Here is a 27,021-nt window from a genome sequence, read left to right on the forward strand (position 1 = left end):
AAAAGCCCTGTGTCCAGAATGTCAGGGCGCGCTGCCAATGCAGCACCAGTCAGGGGTGCGCCATCGGCGCAAACCTAAACTTTGCAGCTGCCCACTAATTGCTGGGCAGCTGGGAACAACAACAGGGCCTAAACGTTGCAGCTGGCACTAAGTGCTGCGCAGCTGTAGCAGGCCTGGCACCACTGTGCCATCTCTCTCCCTCTCAAGGACTCTCTCTCTCACATTGCGCCTAAACGGTGCAGCTGCCCACTACTTGTTGGGCAGCTGTGAAGCAGAACTGCGACAGGGCTCTCACTAGCCCTCAGGGACCAAAACTGCGCCAACTGGGAGCCTTCTAGGCTCTGCACATACATATGGGGAGGGGGGGCCCTAGGCTTTTTAATACATATAGGCCAGTCAGAGCCACACAGGCTCTCTAGCCAACTAAAAGTGCCCCCGAACTGGAGCCACGCATAGGCTCTAGACATCCAACATATGCCACGGGGAGCACACTGGCTCATTAAACAATCATGCCCCTCATCAACCAGGCATCGGCACCACTGGCCGTGGGGACCCCCAATGGGGCTCTTGAACAAAAATGGGTCCCAACGTTGGAGCCTCGAGCTCGGATCGTCACTGATAAAACGTGGGGGTGGCCCACTGCCATCCGGGGCCGCCCCGAATGTCCCCTCTCAATGTGCTAGCGTGGGACCGGCCCGCTGCCTTCCGGGGCCGTTCTAAATGCCCCCAACCTATGGGGCTTTAACAAAGCATCACCACTCGGCCGCCTGGAGCCCCTCCCCAGCCCTCTCTCACTCACCGGGCTTCCTGCGGGGGGTGGGGGGGACTCCTTCTCATCGCAGCGGCAGGGCTGTTCTCGGCACATCGGTCCAGGCTCCTCTGGGCACCGTGGGGCTCCCTCAGCACAGGGGAGCCCCACGACAGGCCACAACACTCTTCCTCTGGTTGCGGCGGGGGCAGCCAGCATCTCCGGGCACATCTCCAGTCTCCCTCCTTCGCATGGGAGACCGGCAACGTAGCGAAGGCTTCCCCCAGGCAGGGGGAAGCGGAAGTTGCCTCATTCAGGCCCCGCCCACGTCTTCCCTGAATTTGCCTGGCTTCCTGCCTCGGAGGGCCGCCAATGGCAGTGCGGCCCCGAGCAGGGAGGTGGCCACAGCGTCTCCTCGGTAATCCCCGGGGCCGGCGGTGAATTCCTGGCACACAGCGCTCCTAAGCACTATCGGAAAATAAAGCGCTCCTAGCGCTAGAGGACCAAATAAAGCGCTTCCAAGCGCTATAGGAAATTAAAAGCGCTCCCCACCGCTAGAGACACACCAGCCCAGGGACAAAGAGAGGGAGCACCAACAGCTCCTATCCAGGGAAAGTCTTCCAGACATCCAGGGGCAGGGCAGGGCCCAGGGAGGCAAGCCTTCCTCTGGGCCCAAGCAGCAGCATGCCCCTGGCAGGATTCAAGTTAAGAACAAGAACATTTTGTATGGGGACACAGCCCCTTTTTATACAGGGAATTCCTTTGTCTAAAGGTGCAGGGTGGGTGAAAAACTAGGCGGAGCTGGTTTGGGAGCCCCCTTGATGAACTCAGCCACCCCTCCCATTCACTAGTCAGGCTAGGGTAATCAGTCGCACCACAGGGGGCGGAGCCAGCATTGTGTGGGGAAAGCCCAGCCCTATTCAGGACCCAGGTGAACCCCTCCCCTCACATCAGCATGCTAATCTCAACACTCACCACTGGGCAGACCCATCCAGACTCCTGGAGCCCGGCTTCAGCCAATCACGCGTTCGCACACTCACTACACACGCACACCCATGTCTAGAAGTGGCACTTCCACACTAGCCACATTCATGCCGCATACATCATTACGCAGCATTCAATCTCACGAGTTCGCACATACCAAACTCGACCCTGCACTCCCCACACATCAGGAACTACCATGGTCACACATATTCCCCATGCATTCCTATGGGAGGGCAGGTCACTCACCACACATACACAGCGAGCGCACACATTTTACACTGGACCCCAGTGAAAAAGTGCACAGAGGCCTAAAATCACCAACACCAGGTAACAGAAATGGGCTAGGAAAAAGCAAAAAGTTTTGGGGTGAACGTGCCAAAAGGGCCAGGTCCAACAGTTTCCAATCGCCACATTTGCATATTTCCATTTTGGAAGCATTCAATTTGAGATGGCTCCAAGTCCTCCACTGATCCACAGCTCTGAGATAACTGAAAATTGGGGATTTTCCAATGTCTTTGGGGTGTTCCAGTTGGAGTATTTGTGTGTCATCGGCATAGTTATAGCACGTGAGGTGAAATTGAATGAACAGTACCGGTAATGACTTCATGTAGATGTTGCAAAGCACAAATGCTGATTGTCCCCAGGTAGGCAAGCGTAGCCTGCCAGTCCTCCTTTACGCGGACGACGCAGTCCTTGGGCGAGGACAACTAGGGGCCTACAACTTCTTCTTAATTCTTCTTCCCTTTTTATGAAGAACTTGAATCTTTCGTTTAATCATTCCAATGCGTTCATTTTTGCAGGTGGGACCTCGTAAAGCTAAGCAGTTCACCTTTCGTCAATACCCAAGACCAATGTTTTCTCCTATTTAGGAGTTGTGTAACGATTCCTTGAGTTGGTGCCCTTTGCTGACTTGCAAGAAAGGGGATATAGCGAAAGCTTTTGCAGCTGTTCTTAACTTTGCCAGCAGAGTGGAAGGGAAGCCAATAGGGGCTCTTTTGAAGATATATGAAGTCAAATATATCTCAAAGGTTAGTTATGGGAGTGAGATAAGCGGTTACATTGGGGTAGGGGCAGTGCAAAGTGCTGAAAACTCTTTCCTGCGACGTGCCCTTTCTGTCCCACAAAGCAACCCATTTTATGTCGTGCACGAAGAGTTGGGGATTTCTTTCCTCTCAGATGTACTGGCTTTCCGTCCCCTGTCTTTGTGGCTTAATATTTGGGCTTATTAACCCCTCCCATGCTCATGGCAAGCTCAGCTCGTCATGAGCCACGGTTCCCGTGTGCTTATGAAGAGCTGAGCTCGTCACGGCCGTTAGAATGCTCACACGCGGGGATTATTCCCCTGCTGTGCTGAGCGTTCTATTGAAACGGGCATGGCCGTGACAAGCTCAGCTCGTACACAAGAACCGTGGCTTATGACGAGCTGAGCTCGTCATGAGCACCGGGGCACTGTGCGCGCCCCTCCACTCCACCAGCACAGCAGGGGAATATGCCCCGCAGCCAAGGGGTTAAGAAAATACACTTGCAAAGATGTCCTACGGGAATGACTTTCACTTGACCATGTCTCAAGCATCCGATGGCTCCAGTATATAAGAGTTGATCTCTCCAGGGTAGGTAGAAACTATTTGCTAAACCTGAGTGCATATGTAAGAGGGACCTTTCTCTGGTCAAAGAGTGTTTTTTAAGAATGAGCTGCTGTGAAAGAGAGGGAAATGAGCTGTGTAAGCCTAGTGTGCGTATGTACATCGTGTTAACCCCTTCGACGCTCATGACGAGCTGGGCTCGTCATGAGGTAGCCTCCTCGCACGCTCATGACGAGCCCAGCTCGTCATGAATAAAGGGCTTTACAGATTCTCAGCGTGCCAGCGGAATTCCGCCCGCACGCATGCGGTTAAAAACCAGACCAACCAGCGAACCTTATCTTCTAGGGCTTAAAAGCATCCATGATCTATTGACCCTGTTTCGGCTCAACCTCTTCCATTACCTCTTGGCACACCCTCGTGGCTCTCACAGAGGCCAGTGCCTCATGCCCTGTGGCTGCAACGGTGAGTCTCCTCAGGACATAATGCACTTTTTAAGGTTTTGTAGTTTTTATGCTGTCCCTAGAAAGTTATTTATTATTCCCATTCTCAAAAAAGCGGGTTTTAGGAGGGTGAGACCAGCTCTTATCTTTTAATAACTGCTCTAATGACACTGTTTTGAATACGCTTAACTTTTTACGGGTCGCTGTTAGACTCAGGTCAAGCTGCGATTAACTTCTGTACTGTAATTCATGAATTTTTATCTTGTGTTTTGATTAACTTGTACATATTATATTTGTCAATCTGTAACTTGGAAAATGTTTTATCATTTTATGTATGGTTTTCTTTTATAAAACCGTATAAAGTTTGTTGCTAATAATCAATAATTCATTTACACGGTAGCATGGTATCCCTCACAATAACTTCAGGAGTCACAGTCCACACAATGTATATGCGTTGTTCCCCCTACTTCCAAGTTTACATGTATCCCCAATCACCTGCCCAAACCTCTCCCTGCTGATGCCAATGTGGTACTCCGTCAACCCGCAGACCATATCTTTGGCCCCTTTGAAAGTGCCCATACAATAAAAATGCTGCAGTTGTAAATACATATCAACTACCATTTGTTGTGTTTGAAACATTTTATTGAATAATAAAACCTAATAAACATAAGCTGATTATTAAAGCAAAACAGAACATCAGTTGCCATACACATAAGAGACGATAGTTGTACATAAAAATCAACATAATGTAACACAGCAAAGTTATGTAGAGCACATTTCCTAATTTCGGGCAATCTTTAAAGTTCAACAATAGAAACGTTCATAAAGAACAGGAAAGGAAACAAAGAAGGTAGGATACAGTGATTTCATTAATGTAATGCTTCCTACATATAGAAAAACAAATACTAATTATTTTGCTTAGGCATAAAAATGCCTTACATTAAAATACTAAGAGAAATATATTGAACAATGAACATTTCATATGTAATTAGAATTCAATTTGAATATTGTATCCTCCTAAGCATTATTTGACTCATGATTACAACCTGAATGCTTTCTGGAAAGGAACCACCTCATGGGGTTCAAAATCACATCTTTTCCAACAATAGGATTCAAATGATAAACTTGAATTTCAATTCAATTTATTGATTTAGGCCATTTTGGAGATCAACAATTTGAAATATATACAACATCCATACACTTTTGTAAAATTGTCTCCTAAACTTGAATTCTATCCACTTTTTGATTAAACACTTCCCATTCCAGCAAGCATCACAAGACCACTTGTTGTTATCTTCCCAATTAGTGATAATGTTTCGGCTGGCAACAACAATAAATATATTTAGAATTTTACCTCCGAAAGCAAAAACATGCCATTTCTGAATCATGGTGCACAATAAAATGTAGGAACACAAGGGCATATTTTGGTGTAGCATTCATTAAGGTTTGACCAGGCTTGAAACTAGAATTCTTGATTTTTTGGACATTTAAATGTCATATTTTTGAAAGAGTTCTAACAGACCCAGCACGAGCTCACCGAAAAATAGAAGATGACTGAATTGTACTTAGAGAAAATGTGCTGATAAGTAATCTATTGATATAAAATACAGTGGTCAGGCAATGCTTGTAGATCTAATCTATTCAGATTTTAACTCCATAGTTTGTTCAATAAATTGACTGAGCATAATACTTGAAGGTCCATCTCTCAGATCAGTTCTAGTACCGTTTTAGTTGCGATAACACTAATAGAGATCATTGATAAATAGATTTTAAAAGCCATGGGTGGAATTGATCCTGGGTCTAAATCTAGATTATTGTCTGCAATAGAAACCAGTGCAAAAAGATCAAATCTAAAATCTTTGAATATGTTTATTATAGTGGTTTGGAGTAAACCCAGAAGACACACATTGTTACTGAAACTCAGAAAATGTATCTAAAGATTATGATTACATCCTATTTTATGTCCAGAGACTGCTTTAGCTGCTTTCCTGTTTAAGTTTAAAAAAAAGAAGACTATAAACTAACTAAGCTAGACGTGACTTTATAACTGGTTAATCAAACGTTTCTGGAGGTTTAGTATATATAAACAACTCCTTTTTTCTATGATGTGCCATATAAAATTGATGCTCTTTTGGTAAAAGTACATAATGTCAAAAAAGGCAATACTGCTTTTAAATCAATTTACTTTTGAAAGCTTGAAGTGAAAGACATTTCTAAGTGGCATTTGCTTATGAGTAGGCGCTAATGACCATTTCCGGATGACAATGTAATTAGCATTTTTTGTATAAGCTGTGTTAAAAGTATGGGTAGGAAAAATAGCTATTTTGGCCAAAGGCTCCCCTTTCTATATGCATGCTAGTTCTAATTCGTACACAGAATCACATTTTTTATGTTGTACACTGTAATGTTAGCGGAATCTATTTTACCCTTCTGATAAGCAAGGGATGACGATGAACCGTTTTTCGTCCCTGGTTTTAAACGGATTCAGGTTAAAAAAAATAGTTGTTTCCCGCATGCTGCTTTCATGCGACTTAAATCCCTTCAGTGGAAGAGGCGGCTGCATGCCTGCAGATATGGCCAGATCAGTACTTGGCTGCTTCGGTTCTCCAGTTGGGCTAGAATAGAAGCTGATAAGGGCAGGGGCATAGCTTCCCATTGGTGCAGCAGGTGCGATGGCACCAGGTCCCAGATACCTTAAAGGCCCACTGAACCCTGATAACTGCTATTTGTCACAGTTCAAACAGAGGCCTGAGGGGCCCACAGAACAATGATTATTGCTGTTTTCCACAGTCAAAACAGAGGGCAGGGGTCACATTTCCTTTCTTACCTTGGGACCCAGGGCACACTGGCTAGGCCACTGGTTAAGGATGCAGAGGGGAAGAGGTGGCAAGACAGATGGATTAATTAAACAGCTCGACGATGACTTCATGCCTGGGTATTAAAGTATTCATCGCAATTAAAGACTGAAGCAGGAATAAATCTCATAATATAGGAAGGCCTATGTACAAATGCAGCTCGATCAGACAGGTCGGGAACGCCTAATGGCTTTGAACTTGATAAAGCCACATTAATCACTGGTCTTGAAATACAAATGGCAGCATTAGGCACGCAGAGGTGTAATCTACGTAATCTCATTATGTTCAGGGTACGGGAGGGTGTTTAGGGAATAAAGCACTTTGACAAAAACATTTCCGCCACCTTAGAACTTCATTCTTCCTTCTCCTACCCTTGTATACAAGTAGTACCACATTCTTTGTATACCTGAATTAAATAGGCACAGAAAATGTACCATATTTAAAAACCTAGTTCAGAATTACATGGAAGGTGCACTGTCCCAGACTACACAAAGGTGCAGTCTTCGGTGGGTGCTGTCATCCCACACAGGGGGAGTACACCAGATTATGCTGGAAAAAACATGTGGTGCCCCAACGTAGGCACAGTTGTAAACCACCAGTCTGCTTACATAGTGAAGCGCCTGGCAGCTATGAGATGAGGTGGCACGTTTCCCCTGCAGGTGGTTGGGGTGTGTCACGATCCTGTCAGGTGGGGGTACACAATCAGTGCGCCTCCTGACTGCTTGTCTCCCTCCGCCATGCAAATTCATCACAAATCTCGTCCCCTTTTGGCTACAGTAGGGTTTTTCAACACTACCAGCGCCAGACCCTGCTGCAAACCCAGCAGGTCTCCCAGTTCTTTCATGGCCATGGCACATAAAGGCAACGTCCAGGACATCATGCCACTGCGTGACCTGCCGATACAACTGGAGCAGCTGCAAAAAATCTTTGTGTCCTGCCAGACACTGACTCGCCCTATTGTGGGCAGTATCCAACATATTCCCCAATGAATTAGATTGTGCCAGTGGCAGACCCATCTCCCTATTCCACCCAGGCGTAACAGTGGCGATGGATGTATCACTTCTGGGATGGGAAGGCCATATGGGAGACATAGATTAGGGAACCCTCGTCAGCGGCAGAGACCCAACTCCACATCAAGCTGTTGGAGTGGCGAGCATTTCACTTAGCGGTGAAGGTCTTCTGGCCCACCATCACAGGAGGGCTGGTGCAGCTTCTCACAGACAAGGCAGTCAATGACGATGGTCTCATTAGGAAGTGTCACACTTGAACTTGTTTGACAGCGAGCCAAGGATTCACCGGCTGTAGTTGTATGGTCCGACGAACGGGCGCTGGAACTGCTTAGTTGAATTTGACTTCCTCCCAGGTACGCTGCCCCGAGATACAGAAGAATACTTACTGGGTTGTATTGAATATAGTTGAGAAGCATTTTGGAGAGACGGCGATCTACCGTCCTGATGAGACCATGGTAATTAACTGGAGCGGTCAAAATATTAACTATACAGGGACTATTTCATATAAATTATGTCTTCTAAGAATAGCCTTTGCTTAACTTGTATTGTACAAAAGTATTTACAGCCCTATTTCTGTGTACAAAATGTGGATCGGACAGTTTTATCATCATATCACTTTCATCTTGAGCACTGCGCAGTCATCACTCAACGCTTTATATATACACTTGATGCTGAGAATACAATTAGAATTTTTGGAAATGAAAAGGCATCATCTGAATTCTAATCATGATAAAAATGGTGAATTAATATATGCCCAGGGCCTGCATATGTGATACAGACCTGTGAGATAATGAACTCACAGACCCCTGTATTTGTTCACAGTGCACATGGGAAGTGCTTATATGAGTCTCTGCTTGTCACTTCTGGAGCAGAATGACGTCGACACTGAGCTGCACAATGTCTCCTACTGCGTGTAGCAGGACTGCTTTAAAGTTTGCGGATCTAGTCTGGCATGTGGGGAATATTCACAAGGTAAGGAATCTGCAGGTAAAGGAGTATCCATCGGAAAGAGCGTTACCAAAGGCAAGTAACTGGTTTGTTATGTTTTCCTGCTGTTGTATATTATCTAATTCTGGGTGGTGAACTCCGCGGAGCTTGCAGAGTTCCTAAAAACTCTGCTCAATGGAGCGTAGCTAGGTTTTTTTCAATGCTCACGCTCTTCAACGTCATGTGCTGGAGCGAGGAAAATCCACCACCTGATGAGATTTTTCCTTGCTCGAGCTCGCCAAGGTCTAGTTGGCGAGCAAAATCAACCTCCTGGCGAGATTTCTCAAAGTTGGTCATCGGATTTCTCAATGCAAGTGGTCGCGGCAGGTCACAACCACTCGCGTTGAGAAACCTCCCTTCGCATTGACAAAGCAGCCGCTTGAGTAGAAGCAACTGCACCCTCTTGTGCTGCACATGATGCCTTTCGCGATTATTTTTACAGGGCGGGACAAACACCCCTGGATCAAAATAACCAAGAAGGGCATGACCCTAACGCACTCCGCTGCTCGCGGAACTCCGAGTAGAGCGCCAGAGTTTTTTTGTCACTTCACTGAGTTCTTCATTGAGGAACTCCACCTAAGCTTAATCTTATCATGAAAATATAGATATCAGTCATATGTTAAGAAACAAGGGTGAGTAGAAACATTTTGGGTGGAGTAAAATTTGAGACATTAATATTTGTGATTTTTTTGGCAATTTGTTGATTTTTGCAAGCACTAACACTTCTCTGTGTAAAGTAAAGATCTTGCGAGTTATGTAACTTTCACATACTCAAATTGTGGATTTTGTTGCAATTAAAAATGTTCAAGGCCTGAAATTTCTTTGGAGGTTGCATGTGGGCAGCCTAAATTATCCTGCAAGAGTTTCTTGATGAATTCTATTGCAACTACAATATGTGCTCTCGCATGTAAAGTCAGGTTGTTAGAAGCTTTTCTGCAACTCAAGATACACCTTACTTTTCACCTGGTGTGGATGCATTTCTCATGTTTAGTGAGATCTCCTTTCTGAGTAAAACGTTTATGGCTTTCCCCTCCTGTATAAGGCTTTAGTCCAGTTTGAATTCTCTCATATGAGGTGACATTGTATTCGAGACTAAACCTTATCTGACATTCAGAACACACATAAGGCTTTTTTCTCCCGTGTGAGTTCGCTCTTGACAAGTGAGAAGTAATTTGTAGCCAAATCTTTGCTTGAATTTCGAGCACTCATAAGGTTTTTTCCCCAGTATGGGGCCTATCATGAAGCAGACAGTCTTTCAGATTCAAGCGTTTATGGCATAAGGATTTTCTCCACAGTGGAGTTTCTCATGGTGAGATAGCGTTTTTCTCTGCAGCTTTTCTGGCATTTAGAGCACTCATAAGGTTTTTCATCAGTATGGAGTCGCCAATGGTTAGTGAGGCTGTGCCCATCAAATAGGAATTTCTGGAATTCACCGCATTGGTAATGTTTTTCCCCTGTGTGCGTCTGCTCATGCAGAGTGAGATTAAGTTTAAAATTGATGCTTTTCTGGCATTTGGAGCACTGAATTATTTTGATGGTGTGCTTTCTTGTAACCATCTCTACCTCTGAATCTTTTCTGACAATTAGAGCACTGATAATTTTTTTTCTCCAGTGTGGATTCTCACATGTTCAGTGAGATGAGATTTATGGCTGAAACATTTTTGACATTCGGAGCACTGATAAGGTTTTTCCCCAGTGTGGATTCTTATATGCTGAGTGAGACTGCTTTTGTCACTGAAACATTTCTGGCATTCAGAGCACTGATAAGGTTTTTCCCCAGTGTGGGTTCTTATATGCTGAGTGAGATTGCCTTTTACACTAAAACATTTGTGGCACTCCGAGCACTGATAAGGTTTTTCTCCAGTGTGGGTTCTTATATGCTGAGTGAGACGGAATTTGTTTATGAAACATTTCTGACATTCAGAGCATGGATAAGGTTGTTCCCCTGTGTGGGTTATTGTATGTTGAAAAAGACTTCTTCTGTCTCTGAAACTTTTCTGGCATTCAGAGCACTGAAAAGGTTTTTCCTCAGTGTGGGTTTTTATATGCACCGTGAGAAGGCGTTGTTCACCGAAACATTTCTGGCATTCAGAGCACTGATAAGGTTTTTCCCCAGTGTGGGTTCTTGTATGCCGAATAAGCCAGCTTTTTTCACTGTAACATTTGTGGCATTCAATGCACTGATAACGTTTTTCCCCATCGTGGATCTTTCTATGCCGTGTGAGACTACTTTTTATACTGAAACATTTCTGGCATTCAGAGCACTGATAAGGTTGTTCCACAGAATGGGTTATTGCATGTCGAGAAAGACTTTGTTTGTTATAAAACCTTTCCTGGCAATCAGAGCGCTGATAAGGTTTTTCCCCAGTGTGGAATCTCAAATGTGCAGTTAGAAGTGATTTAAGTTTGAAATGTTTTGGGCATTCAGAGCACTGATAAGGGTTTTCCCCAGTGTGGATTCTTATATGTTCAGTGAGTCTGATTTTGAAACTGAAACATTTCTGGCATTCAGAGCACTGAAAAGGTTTATACCCAGTGTGGATTCTTGTATGCCGAGCGAGCCTGTCTTTGCCAATGAAACATTTCTGACATTCAGAGCACTGAAAAGATTTTTCCCCAGTGTGGGTTCTTATATGTTCAGTGAGTCTGATTTTGTAACTGAAACATTTCGGGCATTCAGAGCACTGAAAAGGTTTATACCCAGTGTGGGTTCTTGTATGTCGATTGAGACAGCTTTGGTCACTGAAACATTTCTGGCATTCAGAGCACTGGTAAGGTTTTTCCCCAGTGTGGGTCATTGTATGTAGAGTGAGTCCTCTTTTGTCACTGAAACATTTCTGGCATTCAGCGCACTGATAAGGTTTTTCCACAGAGTGGGTTAATGCATGTCGAGCTAGGCTCGGTCTGTTACAAAACCTTTTCTGGCATTCAGAGCACTGATAAGGTTTTTCCCCAGAGTGGATTCTCATATGATCAGTGTAATAAGATTTACGGCTGAAACTTTTTGGGCATTCAGCGCACTGGTAAGGTTTTTCCACAGAGTGGGTTAATGCATGTCGAGATAGGCTCGGTTTGTTACAAAACCTTTTCTGGCATTCAGAGCACTGATAAGGTTTTTCCCCAGTGTGGCTTCTCATATGCTCAGTGAGATAAGATTTACGGCTGAAACTTTTTTGGCATTCAGAGCACTGAGAGAGGTTTTTCCCAGAGTGCATTCTGTCAAATTCTGTGAGATGAGATGAATGGCTGTATCTTTTTAGGCACAGGTAACTTTTTTCCCCAACATCGGTTAATTTGCCCGCCCAGATTGAGGCGGGCTTGAACACTGAATTTGTTCTCACAGTCCGTGTTTTTGTAAGGTGTATTCCTAGAGTTAATATCTCTACATTTCGTTTTCTCTTGCTTATATGCCACGGTAAGAGTGAATCCGATTTTAGAGTCGGGCTTGTTTAGATAATGTTCAGCATTTATCTCTAAAAGAATATGTGTGTAATCTTCTTAACGCTTGAATAGAGCAAACTATGTCAGGAAACAGCCCTGTAACACCTGTCGAAATGTTTCTAGCAGATAATAGTCTTTAGGTTATAGCCTATCCGGCAATAACTTATTTTGTGACTGAAGTTTTTCTCAAATCTATTTGTATAGGTTCTTAGTAATGCAGTGATAAGGTGTTAGTCTGATATTTAATGATTAAACTGATAAGTACCTTTTTGAACTGACGTAATGGCAGTAACTGAGGGTGTTCGAACGTGCACAGTACTATTGTGAATCACCAGTCGCAGAACATCAGTTCCTTTTACCCTTTCTGTTTGATGTAAGGTTAAGGTTTGTACTTTTGAAGACGAGGATTTATTTAATTACCTATAGCACAACGGTGCTCATTTAATCCATTTTTATATTTAACACTTTTACATATCACGCATGCACAGCAGAATGTTGATGCGATTTACATAGAATTACAGAACAGTACAGAATAAAAAGGAAACAATCTGAGATGGTCATGAACACAATAAAGTGGTGAATTTTTAAGGTTTTCGCAAGAGTGAGCAGAGTGGGTCTTTGTATTCTATCCAGAGGCAGATAGTCTCAGACTTGCGTAATTGGTTAAAAACGGTTGTTGAACAAAGGTGATTTTCCAATCTTTTGGTTGTTAAAATGTCAGCTTCGGAGTCTTCTCTCAGCGAATTTTCTTTGATGGTTTGCAGAAGAAACCTTTTGTTATAGCGTTCTTTTATGCAATGTGTGCTTCCTCTTTGGAATTACATGATGTTTTAGATGAACGTTATTCTGTGCACAGATATGGCTTTGCTCTGGGTTAATGAAATGCTAAATTAGAGACTTCACTTACAGGTATAGTACTTTCCTCAGCTCCAACTTCCTCGCCACACTTAGACTTTGGAAATTGTTTAAACGTAGAATGCTGGATGTCCTTCAGTTTTTCAAAATAATCCTTCTTATGGCACTGACATTCAGTTGCCTAGTGCAAATCTTGCTTTCTTCGTCAGTAATTTCAATCACCTATAGTATTAAAATTAAATAGTTAAAACATGTAGATTTCCAAAAATATAATTTACAAGCCAAATCAATGCAGAATTTTGAAAATGTTGAGCTGTTTTTCAGACAGAGCAGAGTGTAGAATGGTAGCCTGAGAGTACGTGGATGTAGGAGTGAGGATTTGTAGAATTTTCAACATTTTATTAAGCTCACAAAGGATACATGCACCCTATGGACTTGTGACATAAAATCCAAAAGGCAGAAATTAAAGTCATATGCACTGGCACCAAACAGATATTTAAAAAAGGATACAATTAATTAATTTGTAATGTAGATTTCTGGGACGGGTATTTCCCCTCCATGGACAAAAGGCATTTTTCCCCTGCCCTGAGTTGCCACCTACTTGTACGTGGTATCCTGACTTTGGAGTTCTGGTCTCTGCCTCACGCAAATCTATTGTGTATTGCGAGGACTATGCCTAGACCAATCCCTCAACTATGGTTCAGAGTATGAATCAAGGGCAATGAAATTAAGGCGTACTTTCATGTGTTCATTTTATTCCACCTGATTATCAGTTGTTAGGTTTTTCTGCACCTGGATGTACCGGGTGCAGAAAAACAGGACACAATTTTTTTCCAGATAGGAAAATTAGACTGAAAAGACGCACAAGACTCTGGGTGCAGCAAAAGCAGCGAAGACTTATGCTGTTTTGTACTATCTGGGGGAAACACACAATTTTCCCTCTGTTAGAAATTTCGTTCCCCTTCCCTCCCCTGCTTAAAACTAGTGCTAAATAAAAGCAGAAATACACTATGAAATAGTGAATGGCATGTCCTGCGGGGCCTGCGCTCATTAACAGCCGCGACCGACGCGGCAAGGGGCACTTGCTGACTGCTGGCCACGCAGGAACGGCTTGAGGAGTCTACAAGACGACCGGGTGGGAAGCTGCTTCTCCCCTCCCCCCACCCCTGAGATACACTGGTGAACACTTTGGCCCTCAACTGCTGCGCGAAAGGCCCGGAGCTATAGACTGCGCCTTATCCACTTGAACCACCGGACACACGACGGTCGCGACCCAACGGATCATCTGCCCCCCGGTGCTTCCTCAGAAGGACACGACCTGAGCCCCTGGCACTACCTGTGCACGCCGCCTGCCCCATGTCTGGAGGGGTTATGACACGCACCGGAACGGGGAGCACATCGGTGAAGGGGAAAACGCCAAAGACCTCGTCCAAGATGGACGCCGACCACGTGGCGTCGAAACTGGATTCGGTTCTGGCAGCTATGGAAAGAATGGAGGAGTCCCTCCAACAGACGCGCACCTCCTTAGAAACGAGGATAGACAGTGTGGCAATAGACCTGACGCACCTCAGAGCTGACCACAAGAAACTGCAGGAACGCACCACGATGCAGGAAGGCACGGTGGCAACGATGGAACTGACGGTGACCCAGTCTGACAGGCACATACAGAATCTCCTCAACCGGGTGGAATTCTTGGAAGAACGCGCAGAGGATGCTGAAGGGCGGGCGAGAAGGAACAACATCCGCCTGGTGGGCATCCCGGAGAAATGGGAGGGGATGGACCCTACACTGAGAGTGGAGGACTGGCTACGTGACCTGCTGCCGGAAGGCACACTATCGCCCCACTTCGTGGTGGAACGTGCTCACCGAGTACCCACGAAACCCCTCTCAGCTGGCTCGAACCCCAGACCTATCATCCTACGAGTCCTGAACTACAGAGACCGTGATGCGATTTTGAGGGAAGCCAGGAAGCTGGGGGAGATCCGAATTGACAACACTACGGTAATGTTCTTTCCGGACTATACAGTGCAAGTGCAAAGACAGAGACACTCTTTCTTAGAGGTGAAGAGAAGATTGCGACAAGCTGGCCTTCAATACTCGCTGCTCTTCCCTGCCAAACTACGGGTGGTGGCGAAAGATAGGACGCACTTCTTTGTGAACCCTGATGAAGTTGAGGCCTGGCTTGACGAGAACATGCCTGACGTGCCTAGACGAGCGCACGGGACTGCCACCATGGAACGCACACGAGGGGCTCGAAAACGCCGCTGACGCAGAGCTCCCACTCCTCCCGGAGCTCGAGGAACACCGGCTCACTCCCCATCTGCGCATGAGAAGATGCAAGGACAACAGGATGCTCTCCGCAGCGTGGCGGAAATCAGCAGCTCTCCGGCTCCATCGCCTGCCCCGATCGCTAACCCGACGCCCCTCCAGAGCGACGATGAAGCGATCTATGGTTTACCAGACTCCCAACGTACGGACGACCTGCCGGACGTCACCCCACAAACTGCCGACCTGTTTGGCTGAGCTGGCCGGGGCGGTTTCCCGCCTTTGTGCACTGGAGCGACCAGGACTACACGAGTGCTCCACGGACCCCCTTCGCAAGCGAGGGCCTGCACGACTGCGAGCTGCTGAACCCCGCTCTCCTTGAGACCCCGAACTTCAGCCAGGTACTGTGACCACCGCACACGCGCGATCACACTGCACACTGCTGCGTAGGGGTCGCCTTTTCTGTGATACTGCACGCGCCGGCTGGCGCTCCCCGAGCCATCCGGGGAAAGAGATCTGCTCCTGGAGACATAGCCCCCACCACTTGCCACTTGAGAGTACTGCCGGCTTCGCCCTGAGAGACAAGATCCGGGCAACTGCCAGACAGCGATGGCCTCCCTACTCTACCCGGGAGGGCTGCTACGCTCCCATTGAACTACACTGCAATTGCAATTGTTATACAATACGTCACAAGATAACCCCTAAAACTGTATAGTTTACGAGCTCATTTGAGAGTTTGGACGGCGACATGTTGTGCAGCCGACCTTTTGGCATTTCAGGTAATGTTGCCATGTTGAGGCTTTATGTTCCCCCCCTTTTCCCTACCCTTCTACACCACTGGAGTTCGTCACACTCCATACTGAGACCCTGGAGCGGACTAGTGCTGGGGACGAGACTTTGGGCCTAGCGGGAGGCGCTGCTTGGGAGTTTCACAAGCAGGGGAGCTGGAGGAGCTTACACATTGAAGCGCTATGTCTGAGGTACGGATATGCACCTGGAACATCAGAGGAATGCACACACCAGCTAGGCGCTACCAGATCTACTCCTACCTAAAAAGACACAAGATAGGCATTGCACTCCTTCAGGAAACACACTTGAATAAGACAGAGGTACTGGCACTGCATCGCAAGTGGCGCGGACAACTCTATGCTACCACCTACTCCTCATATGCACGCGGCGCACTGATATGGGTCCGCCCTGGGATCCCCTGGACAGTCACAGACACTGCACTAGACCAGGTGGGCAGGTTTGTTGTAGTGCAAGGAAGACTGGATGGCCAACAGATAGTGCTGGCATCGCTGTATGCCCCGAATACTGATCAGGGAGACTTCCTGATGCACCTCTCCGCGACGATGGCGTCCTGGCACGCGGTCCCGTGGCTACTGGGGGGAGATTACAACTGCGCATTAGACATAACACTGGACCGCTCATTCCCGCCCCCCATAGGCGCTCCAACGCGTGGTGCCACGAAGGCACTGCTGGAATGGGCTGACCGGTGGGATCTCCATGACGTTTGAAGATCGCGCAACCCTGGGACGCGGGCCTACTCATACTACTCAGGCGCCCACGAATTACATGTCCGCCTGGACAGATTTATGGCGACTACTGCACTACTGCCCCTAGTGACTGACACATTATACATGGGTCGCACGCATTCAGACCATAACCCACACTTTTTATCCATAGCTTGGGACCGCCCGCGCCCCCCCATTCCCACCTGGCGACTACAACCAGCGCTCCTGCTTGATGCGGCTTTCCGCGAATCCCTCCTTACACACACCTCCCAGTACTTTGAGGACAACGCGGGCACGGCTTCCTCCCCCCAGGTTGAATGGGACGCCTTCAAGGTAGTGGTCCGTGGACACTGCCTGAGGACACAGGGTCACATGGGGCGACAACTAGAAAGTGAACTGACCCGGATAGAATCCGACCTACTGGATAGGGAGGGGGAGGCAGTTGACGGTAGCGCTGATTCACTGCAGGGGGCGCGCGCAGAACATGCAAGCCTACTGGAGCGGCTCCGAGACATTAACTACGCAGCGCACTCGGCGAGGACACATCACTTAAGTGATAGACCTGGCAAGTTACTGGCCTGGCTGATTTCACAGGAATCCCGCTCATCCCCAGTGGCGGCGATATACACGGAAGGGAGGGGCCTATTGTACTCGCAACATCAGATTCACGATGCAGTCACTCACCACTACGAAGCATTATATCGCTCCCGACTGCTGCGCACACGCTCGGACATTGCTCATTATCTCTCCCCTCTGCTCATGCCACACCTGACTACCACACAACAGGACGAACTAGGAGCCTCGCTTGACCCTGACGAGATCCGCAAAGCAATTTTTCACCTATCTAACGGCAAATCCCCTGGCCCGGACGGGCTTCCGGCCGAATTTTATAAGGCAGGCGCGGATATACTCATTCCGCGGCTTCTGAGCGTGTACCCGCATCGTTGAATGAAGCAACCCTGATCTCCATCCCGAAGCATGACAAGGACTGCACGCAGATGGGCTCTTACCGTCCCCTGGCGCTGCTAAACACGGACTATAAGATACTGGCCTCCACACTAGCCCGGAGACTGGCCCCCTATGTGCCCCGCCTGGTGCACCAGGACCAAAACGGTTTTGTTCCGACACGCCACACCTCCCACAATATCCGCCGCCTATTCCGTATACAGGAATACGCCACCCATCAGTGGCCCAGAGCAGGATGCCTGGTACTAGACCTTGAAAAGGCCTTTGACTCGGTCGAGTGGCCCTACCTGGGAGCGGTTATGGAAAAGTACCAACTGGGAGGAGGATACGAAGCCATGGTGGGCCTGCTGTACGACAAACCGACGGTCCGAGATTGCACGGGCGCGCTGCTCTCGGACACTATTCGGGTTCGGAGAGGCACCAGACAGGGCTGCCCCCGTCGCCTCTATTGTTCTCCTTGGCCATGGAACCCCTGGCCACAATCCTCAGGACTCAGGGGCCTGAATGGGGGATCCCGCTAATAGATGGCCTCCACGCAGTGTCACTATATGCAGACGACCTGCTGCTGTACGTCAGAGACATAACTAACATCCCTGACTCCCTGGCCGACGTCTTCCAAACTTTCGAAGAAATGTCTGGACTGCGAGTTAATTGGTCCAAATCGGGGGCTTTTTCCTTTAGTCCAGTGTGAGAAGTTGGCCTGGTAGGGGATGTTTCCAATTCTGGAACCACCTACTACCTGACCAAACAATCCCTTATGGTGTCTGGTTGTAAGTCAACCTTATTAGACAAGCTATCCTAGGGGTAGCATGGACTAAGCAGCCTAAAGGCTTAACTTAAGAGGTCGTGTTAAGCGAGCTGTTTTACCACATACAATCCTGTAATACCAAATGAAAGGACACCACACAAGTATATATTATAAAAATATATGTATTTATTACTAAAAACAATCCCCAGTATTCTTTATGAATAAAGGGGCACAAGCGTTAAATCAAAAGCACTGTTTAAACATACAAAGTTGCACAATTATGGAGGAGGGCAGGGGGCCACTCAAACCATATACTAAACAAGTGGTATAAGAGATGCCACTGACTCGAGCAGTGGTTAGGCCTAGGGCCTAGGGAATCGCTGGGAGCAGTCAGGACAAGCAATGCTGAAGTCGGGAATGGCCCTCGGGATTCGGGAGATGTGCGGAAAGCGCACGCACGCACCAATGTTAACCAATGGTGCGTAAAAGTTGTAAAGTTAAAGTTAAAGGACACTTCCGCTGAACCTAGAGGAACAAAACTTAACACACAGACCCTAGAGGTGTGCACCAGTGTGGGAACACCGGCGGAGCAAAGTTACCTCACCCACAGGAAGTGGGTGCACAGGGTCGAAGTGGCGTCGGGTTCTGACACGCAGGCTCTTGGTGCTTGAAGCTGAAAGGGCTGCAGGCGGGTTAAAGATGAAGTGTCCGGTGGAGTCCAAGGGTGGACTCAAGTCGAAGAGTACCTGAAAGCAGAGGGGACAGAGTCTGGGTCACTCAGCAGTGACCAGGGTGGAACCAGGACGGAACCAGGCAATGTCGGGCGCAATCAGGTGGTCGTCGAGGAGCTTCTCTCCGCTGTCACGTGGGCTCTGGGGCATCTGCGACGTCCAGGAGCAGGTCACGATCTGTCCCACGCAGGCTCTCACCGTCGGTGCAGTCGGCTTCAAGTTTGGAGCAAACAAGCCTTGGCAAGAGCAATCCACGCGGGATCGGAAGATTGCTTCTCACTCGGACCAGGAAGGTCAGAGTCGGGGCTCCTTTTCAGGGGAGCTGGTGTGGATCTGGAGCAACCAGATTCACGAGTCTTCTTAGTAGTTTCGTCGGCACAGGGACCACTAGCCAGCTGGCAAGTGACCGGGCCAACGCGTTGAGCCAAATAGAGCAGAAGGGCCCCACGCAGCACTCGTCGAGTGTGGAGGGCTGAACTTCGGCTCAGGGGTAGCTCAGGGTGGGGGCTTCTCAAACCCCGGTGCACAGCTTCGAGGGTCACTCGTGGGCTGCACGGTCAGCGTCTCGTGGTCAATTCAAGATGGCGTGCCCCACGCTTCCGGTCGCCTCCACGGGTCTCAGCTTTGCAGGGACTGTGGATCGGGCTGTTGGAAGGCAGGCAAGCTTAATCTCGTCGATCTCAGTCGCTCGAGTTCCGGCGGGAACTGCAACTAAGTAGACGTCGAGGGCTGGATGGTGCCTGCTGCTGCAGGGTGGTCACTCCTTGACCACAAGGGAGATTCTTCGGGCTTCCACGTTGAGATGGAGGGCGAAGGGTCCAGAATTTCGTTTCAAATGTTTCTTCCAGGAAATCTGATGTGCATTGGCACTGCTCCCACTCTTATTCGAATCTGGGGGGCGTGATTACCTGCTAGGTCCCCTCCTATGGGTGGGACCCAGGAAGTGGGTGGATACACCCCCTTCCTTTGATCCAGGCCGCCCTGGCACGAGGGCTGGAGTGCCCCAGAACCGGTTTGGCCGGATTATGCAAGGGGCAGCCTTGTGCGCCCCAAGCAGTGTCTGGTTTCTTTCAAACCTCCCTGCTACAATCCACTATCTCCTGTCTGGAGGGCGGTGACACCCTCCTGTGACAGGAAACCCTTTGTCCAGGACCCATTTGGTTGAGTTTCGGTCAACTGCAGGGGTCCAGACATTTGTCTGTGGCAGAGGCATCCATTTTGTGGATCTTAAGGTCTTTGGAGAAATTAACCGCATTTAAGTGAAGTAACATGTCTTACCCCTCTAGAGGGGTGGAATGCCATCCCCGTCGCCAGAACTGGCGAGGGGATGGTATTCCAAATCGTATGACACCTTACACGACATGTTTTGATAAAGCCAAACCAAAGTTGCTATTTAACCGCGAGGATTATAAGGCACTTAAGAGTATATGGTATGGCATTATCCTGAAACAGCTTAGGGAGTTGTTCCCGACAGCTGCAGACAGGCTCAGCTCATGCTAGAGCTCCATCTCACATAAAACCACGCACTCTGCCTCCAGGATTGATGAGGCCTTCCATAGGAGTGGCTCACAGGTTTACATGTGTCCAGATATAGGTTTAGACATAGGTATACTATATCTAAGCAAGGGGTGTGTACACCACCTTACCCCAGCTGAGTGATCAGCCAGTTGTGTCAATTTAAGAACCAGCCAGGGGTGGCAAAAGATATGCTGCAGCCCCTGGTAGGCCTTGGTGGCCCCTATGCCCTGGGCACCTATAGTGCATTATACAGGGGCTGACAAGGAGTCCATTTCCAATTGGTATGTGCCTATAGCACATGTGTCAGTAATTTAGTGAGAGAACAGCAGGCTGGGGGTCTGATCAGCAGGCCCACAGCCTCAGTAGTCGAAAACCAGTAAAGCAAAAAGCAAAAATTGGGGGTGACCATAGGATAGCAGACCCTACTCTCCTACACAACCCCCCCCCCCCAAACGCAGGGACATTAAACTAACCTTGACCAGATAAGTCTTCATGTTCTAAGTGGAAGTACCGGGAGAGACCATCTGCATTACCATGGTCAGTCCCTGGGCGGTGCTCCACTGTAAAGTCCATCCCCTGTAGGGAAATGGACCACCTGAGCAGTTTGGGATTTTCACCCTTCATCTGATTAAGCCATAAGAGGGGCTTATGGTCTGTCTGCACCAGGAAGTGAGTTCCAAACAAGTAGGACCTCAACTTCTTTAATGCCCAAACCACAGCAAAGGCCTCCCTCTCAATGGCTGACCAACGCTTCTCTCTGGGAGTTAGCCTCCTGCTAATGAAAGCAATAGGCTGGTCTTGACCATCTTGATTAAGTTGTGAGAGCACAGCTCCCACCCCCAACTCAGAAGCATCTGTCTGTACAATGAACTGTTTGGAGTAGTCAGGACTCTTCAGGATAGGTGCAGAGCACATGGCCTTCTTCAGGTCATCAAATGCCTTCTGACAGCTAACTGTCCACTGAACCTTTTTTGGCATCTTCTTGGATGTCAAGTCATTTAATGGTGTCACTATAGACCCATAGTTCTTCACAAACTTCCTGTAATACCCAGTCAGGCCCAAGAAGGCTCTGACTTGTGTCTGGGTAACTGGAGGAGCCCAGTCCTGTATGGCCTGGATTTTGCTCTCCAGTGGCTGAACCTGGCCTCCACCTACTAGGTGGCCCAGGTATACAACCTTACTCTGCCCTATCTGGCACTTAGTGGCCTTGATAGTTAGGCCTGCCTTCTGCAGGGCCTCCAAAACTTTCTTCAGGTGGATCAGGTGATCCTCCCAGGTGGAGCTAAAGACAGCAATATCATCTAGATATGCTGCGCAAAAGTCATCCAACCCAGTATGGACTTGGTTCACCAACCTTTGGAAAGTGGCAGGTGCATTCTTCAAACCAAAGGGCATTACCACAAACTGATAATGACCACTAGGGGTAGAGAATGCTGTTTTGGCTTTTGACTCCTCAGCTAGTCTGATTTGCCAGTAGCCAGCTGTCAGATCGAATGTGCTCAGAAACTTGGCAGAAGCCAATCTGTCAATGAGCTCATCTGCTCTTGGAATGGGGTGAGCATCTGTCCTAGTGACAGCATTGAGACCCCTGTAGTCCACGCAAAACCTCATTTCTCTCTTTCCATCTTGGGTATGAGGTTTTGGCACCAGGACTACTGGGCTGGCCCATGGGCTCTCTGATGGCTCAATCACTCCAAGCTCCAACATCTTTTGCACCTCAGCCTTGATGCAATCCCTGACATGGTCAGGTTGCCTGTAGATCTTATTCTTCACAGGCAGACTGTCACCAGTGTCCACTACATGGGTACACCAGTCAGTCTGGCTGGGTGTGAGTGAAAACAAATGCCTGTGGGCCTGCAAAACTTGTCTGCAGTCCATCTGTTGCTGGTCAGTGAGGCTGCCTGCCAAGGCTACTCCATCAACTGAACCATCATCAGGGTTCTGAGAAAGCAGGTCTGGGACAGGGTCACTCTCTTCCTCCTGATCCCCATCTGTGGCCATGAGCAAGCTCATGTCCTCCCTGTCCACAAATGCTTTCAAGCGATTCACATGGATTACCCTGTGAGGGCTCCTGGGTGTTCCAAAGTCCACCAAGTAGGTGACTTCCCCCTTCTTCTCAATAATAGGATAGGGTCCACTCCATTTGTCTTGGAGTGCTGCTGGAGCCACTGGCTCCAGTACCCACACCTTCTGTCCTGGTTGGAACTCTACCAGCACAGCCTTTTGGTCATGCCAAGCTTTCTGTAATTCTTGGCTGGCCTCCAGGTTTTTGGATGCTCTTTCCATGTACTCAGCCATCCTGGAGCGGAGACCAAGTACATAGTCCACTATGTCTAGTTTGGGTTGTTTGAGAGGTAACTCCCATCCTTCTTTCACCAAACACAATGGACCTCTCACAGGGTGGCCAAACAAAAGTTCAAAAGGGCTGTAGCCAACCCCCTTCTGTGGGACCTCTCTGTAAGCAAAGAGCAGGCAGGGTAAAAGAATGTCCCATTTCCGCCTGAGCTTCTCTGGTAATCCTTTTATCATGCCTTTAAGGGTCTTGTTAAATCTCTCCACAAGCCCATTGCACTGTGGATGATATGGGGTGGTAAACTTATAGTTTACTCCACATTCCTTCCACATTGCTTTCAGATAGCTAGACATAAAATTCGTGCCTCTATCTGATAGTACCTCCTTAGGAAAGCCCACTCTTGAGAAAACTGCAATGAGGGCCTTTGCCACCACAGGTGCTGTGGTGGTCCTCAGGGGAATAGCCTCTGGATACCTGGTGGCATGATCCACTACCACCAGTATGAATCTGTTCCCAGATGCTGTTTGGGGGTCCATTGGACCCACAATATCAATTCCAACTCTTTCAAAGGGAACTCCCACCACAGGTAGTGGTATTAGGGGGGCCTTTGTTGTGCCACCTGACTTACCACTGGCTTGGCAAGTGACACAGGAGCGACAAAACTCCTTGACATCCTCTGACATGTGAGGCCAGTGAAAGTGTGAAACAAGCCTGTCCCACGTCTTGTTCTGGCCTAAGTGTCCTGCAAGGGGAATATCATGGGCCAAGGTAAGGAGGAACCCCCTAAACTGCAGAGGTATAACCAACCTCCTGGTCATGCCAGGCTTGGGGGCTCTAGCCTCTGAGTAAAGGAGTCCATCATCCCAATACACAGTATGGGTACCTTGGGCATCCCCAGCAGCCTCAGCAGCAGCCTGCTGTCTGAGGGGTTCAAGGGAAGGGCAATCTAATTGAGCCTGCCTCAGGTCTGCCCTTGAGGGTCCCCCGTCCCCAGAAACTCAACCTGGTCAGGTTCAAGCTCCTCAGAGACAGTCTCCTCTTGGACTGCAGAATCAGTTTCCTCTGAAACCTGATCCTCAACCTGGGGCAAGGTGGAAGGCTGAGCCTTTCCTCTCTTGCTCCTTCTCTTGGGTTGTGGCTGGTCTATTGTTTCAAGATCCACCACTGGTTCAGGAAGGCACTTCTTAGCCTGAGCCCTTGTCATGGCAAGGACATGCTCTGAAATCCCTAGCATTTCTGCATGAGTCCTGTACTCCACTTCTGACCATGCTGAGCTTTCAAGGTCATTGCCTAACAGACAGTCTACTGGTAGGTCTGCACTCACCACAACCTTCTTTAGGCCATCAACCCCTCCCCAGGAGAAGTTCACAACTGCCACACTATGGGAAGTAGTGGAGTTGCTTGCATTGGTTACTAGGTAGCTCTCACCTAGTACAATCTGTCCAGGGTCCACAAAGTCAGGTGTCACCATTGTGACACTGGCACATGTGTCCCTGTAGGCTTGAGCCAGTTTCTCATTAATTAAGGGAGTCTGCCTGTATTTGCCCAGGTTACTGGGGCTCACTGCAGTGGGCAACTCAACGTCCACATCATACAGGAGAACTGCCTGTGTAGGGATTCTGACTAGGCCAGATCCTACTTCAATACCCAGGGTTAACCCAGCTACACCCTTGGACTGTGTTCCACCACTGCTTACTGTACTTGGGGTTGCAGTTGCTTTAGGAGCTGTAGTGGTGGGAACTGGATTTGCCTTGGTGCACTCACTGCCCCAGTGTGAAACTGATTTGCAGGTATTACACCAAGGTGTCTTTGGACCTTTGTTCTTCTTCTTCTTGTTTCCATTTTGGGAACCACCCTCCTTACTATTAGTTTGGGGGCCTGAAGACTTCTGGTCTTTTTCTTTATCTTTCTGATTCTGATTACCACCCTTCTGGTCTGTTTTCTTCTGGTCACCACCTTGGTTCTGGGGTTTCTGCTTAATCCTTGTTCTGACCCATTTGTCTGCCTTCTTTCCCAATTCTTGGGGAGAGGTCAGATCAGAGTCAATAAGGTATTGATGCAACAGCTGGTTTGTGCAGTTATTAAGGATCTTTTCTCTCATCATAAGATTGTACAATCCTGTATAGTCTGAAACTTTACTTCCCTGCAACCAACCCTCCAAAGCCTTAGTGGCACAATCAACGAAATCAGTCCAGTCTTGAGTCTGTGCTTTTTGGGTGTCTCTGAACAAGAACCTGTATTGCTCAGTGGTTAGGCCAAACCCTTCAATAAGAGCACTCTTCAAGACAGTGTAGTTTTTGGCATCCTCAGGTCTAACTGTGAGGAGCCTGTCCCTCCCTTTCTCAGAAAAGGAGTACCATAAAATTGCAGCCCACTGATCCTCAGGAACCTGCTGTACCATGCAGGCTCTCTCAAGAGCAGTCATCCATTTGTGGATGTCATCCCCTTCTTTAAAGGGGGGCACAATTTTTGTCAGGTTTCTATTGTCATAGGCCCTGTCTTTTTCTCTTGGAAATTTGCTGCCACCAGTGACATCTAAGCCACTTAATTTCTGCTCTCTTGCCAAGGCAAGTCTAGCTTGAGCCAAGGCTACCTCCTCCCTCTCTATCTGGAGTTTGACAGCCCTCATTCTGGCCCTATGTTCTAGCTTTTGAGAAGCAGTCATGCCTCTCTGTGATTCTCTGGAGGCACTAGAAATATGAGAGTCCCCTGAGGGAGATCTCACTCTTCTGTTGCCTGGGAGAATCCCATGGTGGGTTCTGGGGAGGTGCTTGCCCTCTCCATTCCCCAGTAGATCCAAGTTGGCCTGGCTAAGCCTGGCAACTGGGACCTGGCTACCCCTCTGATCCTGATCTTCTAAGTCCTCAACTTCTGAGTCCTCCTCCTCCTCTTCTTCCTCCTCATCTTCTTCCTCCTGAGGGGGGTCAGTTACAGGGGGGTTCCCTCCATTTCCTGTTTCTAGGGAAGCTTCCTTTGCCCTTTCTAAGTCATCCTGCTCTAGGATTTCTACCAGGATTTGGCAGGTGGGGCTTCTGCCCCTTTTTAACCCTCTTGCTTTGCACAAGGCAATCAAGTCTCTACGGGTTAGTTTGTCATATCCAAAAGTTGCCTGGGTAAGGTCAACTGTCACAGGAGTAGACCCTGAGGCTTTTCCTGTGTCAGACATGGCTGCTAGTGAGGTGTAAGTGGTGCACTTACCTACACTAAGTGTTTTCCTACTGTACCTTGCTAGTGAGTTGTAGTCAGGGTGTGCTAATCCCTTTAATCTACAACTACTAAGTTCAGTAGAACTTAATATGCTAAGCTTTTGATTTATATGTACCTAGAGGTACTTGATGTGATCTTTCAATTTGATATAAAGATTGCAATGGTAAAACAACAGCAAGCTCAAATCCGCACCGCTGCTCACCAATGTGAGAAGTTGGCCTGGTAGGGGATGTTTCCAATTCTGGAACCACCTACTACCTGACCAAACAATCCCTTATGGTGTCTGGTTGTAAGTCAACCTTATTAGACAAGCTATCCTAGGGGTAGCATGGACTAAGCAGCCTAAAAGCTTAACTTAAGAGGTCGTGTTAAGCGAGCTGTTTTACCACATACAATCCTGTAATACCAAATGAAAGGACACCACACAAGTATATATTATAAAAATATATGTATTTATTACTAAAAACAATCCCCAGTATTCTTTATGAATAAAGGGGCACAAGCGTTAAATCAAAAGCACTGTTTAAACATACAAAGTTGCACAATTATGGAGGAGGGCAGGGGGCCACTCAAACCATATACTAAACAAGTGGTATAAGAGATGCCACTCGAGCAGTGGTTAGGCCTAGGGCCTAGGGAATCGCTGGGAGCAGTCAGGACAAGCAATGCTGAAGTCGGGAATGGCCCTCGGGATTCGGGAGATGTGCGGAAAGCGCACGCACGCACCAATGTTAACCAATGGTGCGTAAAAGTTGTAAAGTTAAAGTTAAAGGACACTTCCGCTGAACCTAGAGGAACAAAACTTAACACACAGACCCTAGAGGTGTGCACCAGTGTGGGAACACCGGCGGAGCAAAGTTACCTCACCCACAGGAA

At 47.9% G+C, this 27,021-nt stretch overlaps 1 protein-coding gene across 1 annotated transcript in view; it reads right to left on the minus strand.

The window, feature by feature from the left end:
• Positions 1–7,772: 7,772 nt before the first annotated feature.
• The window catches only part of LOC144806516 (uncharacterized), a 52,416-nt gene continuing 33,167 nt past the window's right edge, over positions 7,773–27,021 (minus strand). Inside the window, exons 4-5 of the mRNA XM_078672859.1 lie at positions 10,679–13,125; positions 7,773–7,978 (exon numbers count right to left, since the gene is read on the minus strand). Of these exons, the coding sequence (XP_078528985.1) occupies positions 7,773–7,978; positions 10,679–11,822 (1,350 nt within the window). The 5' untranslated portion in view covers positions 11,823–13,125. The remainder of the gene's footprint in view (positions 7,979–10,678; positions 13,126–27,021) is intronic.

Source organism: Lissotriton helveticus, assembly GCF_964261635.1.
Source record: "Lissotriton helveticus chromosome 1_1 unlocalized genomic scaffold, aLisHel1.1 SUPER_1_unloc_8, whole genome shotgun sequence".
Classification (NCBI taxonomy): Eukaryota; Metazoa; Chordata; class Amphibia; order Caudata; family Salamandridae; genus Lissotriton; species Lissotriton helveticus.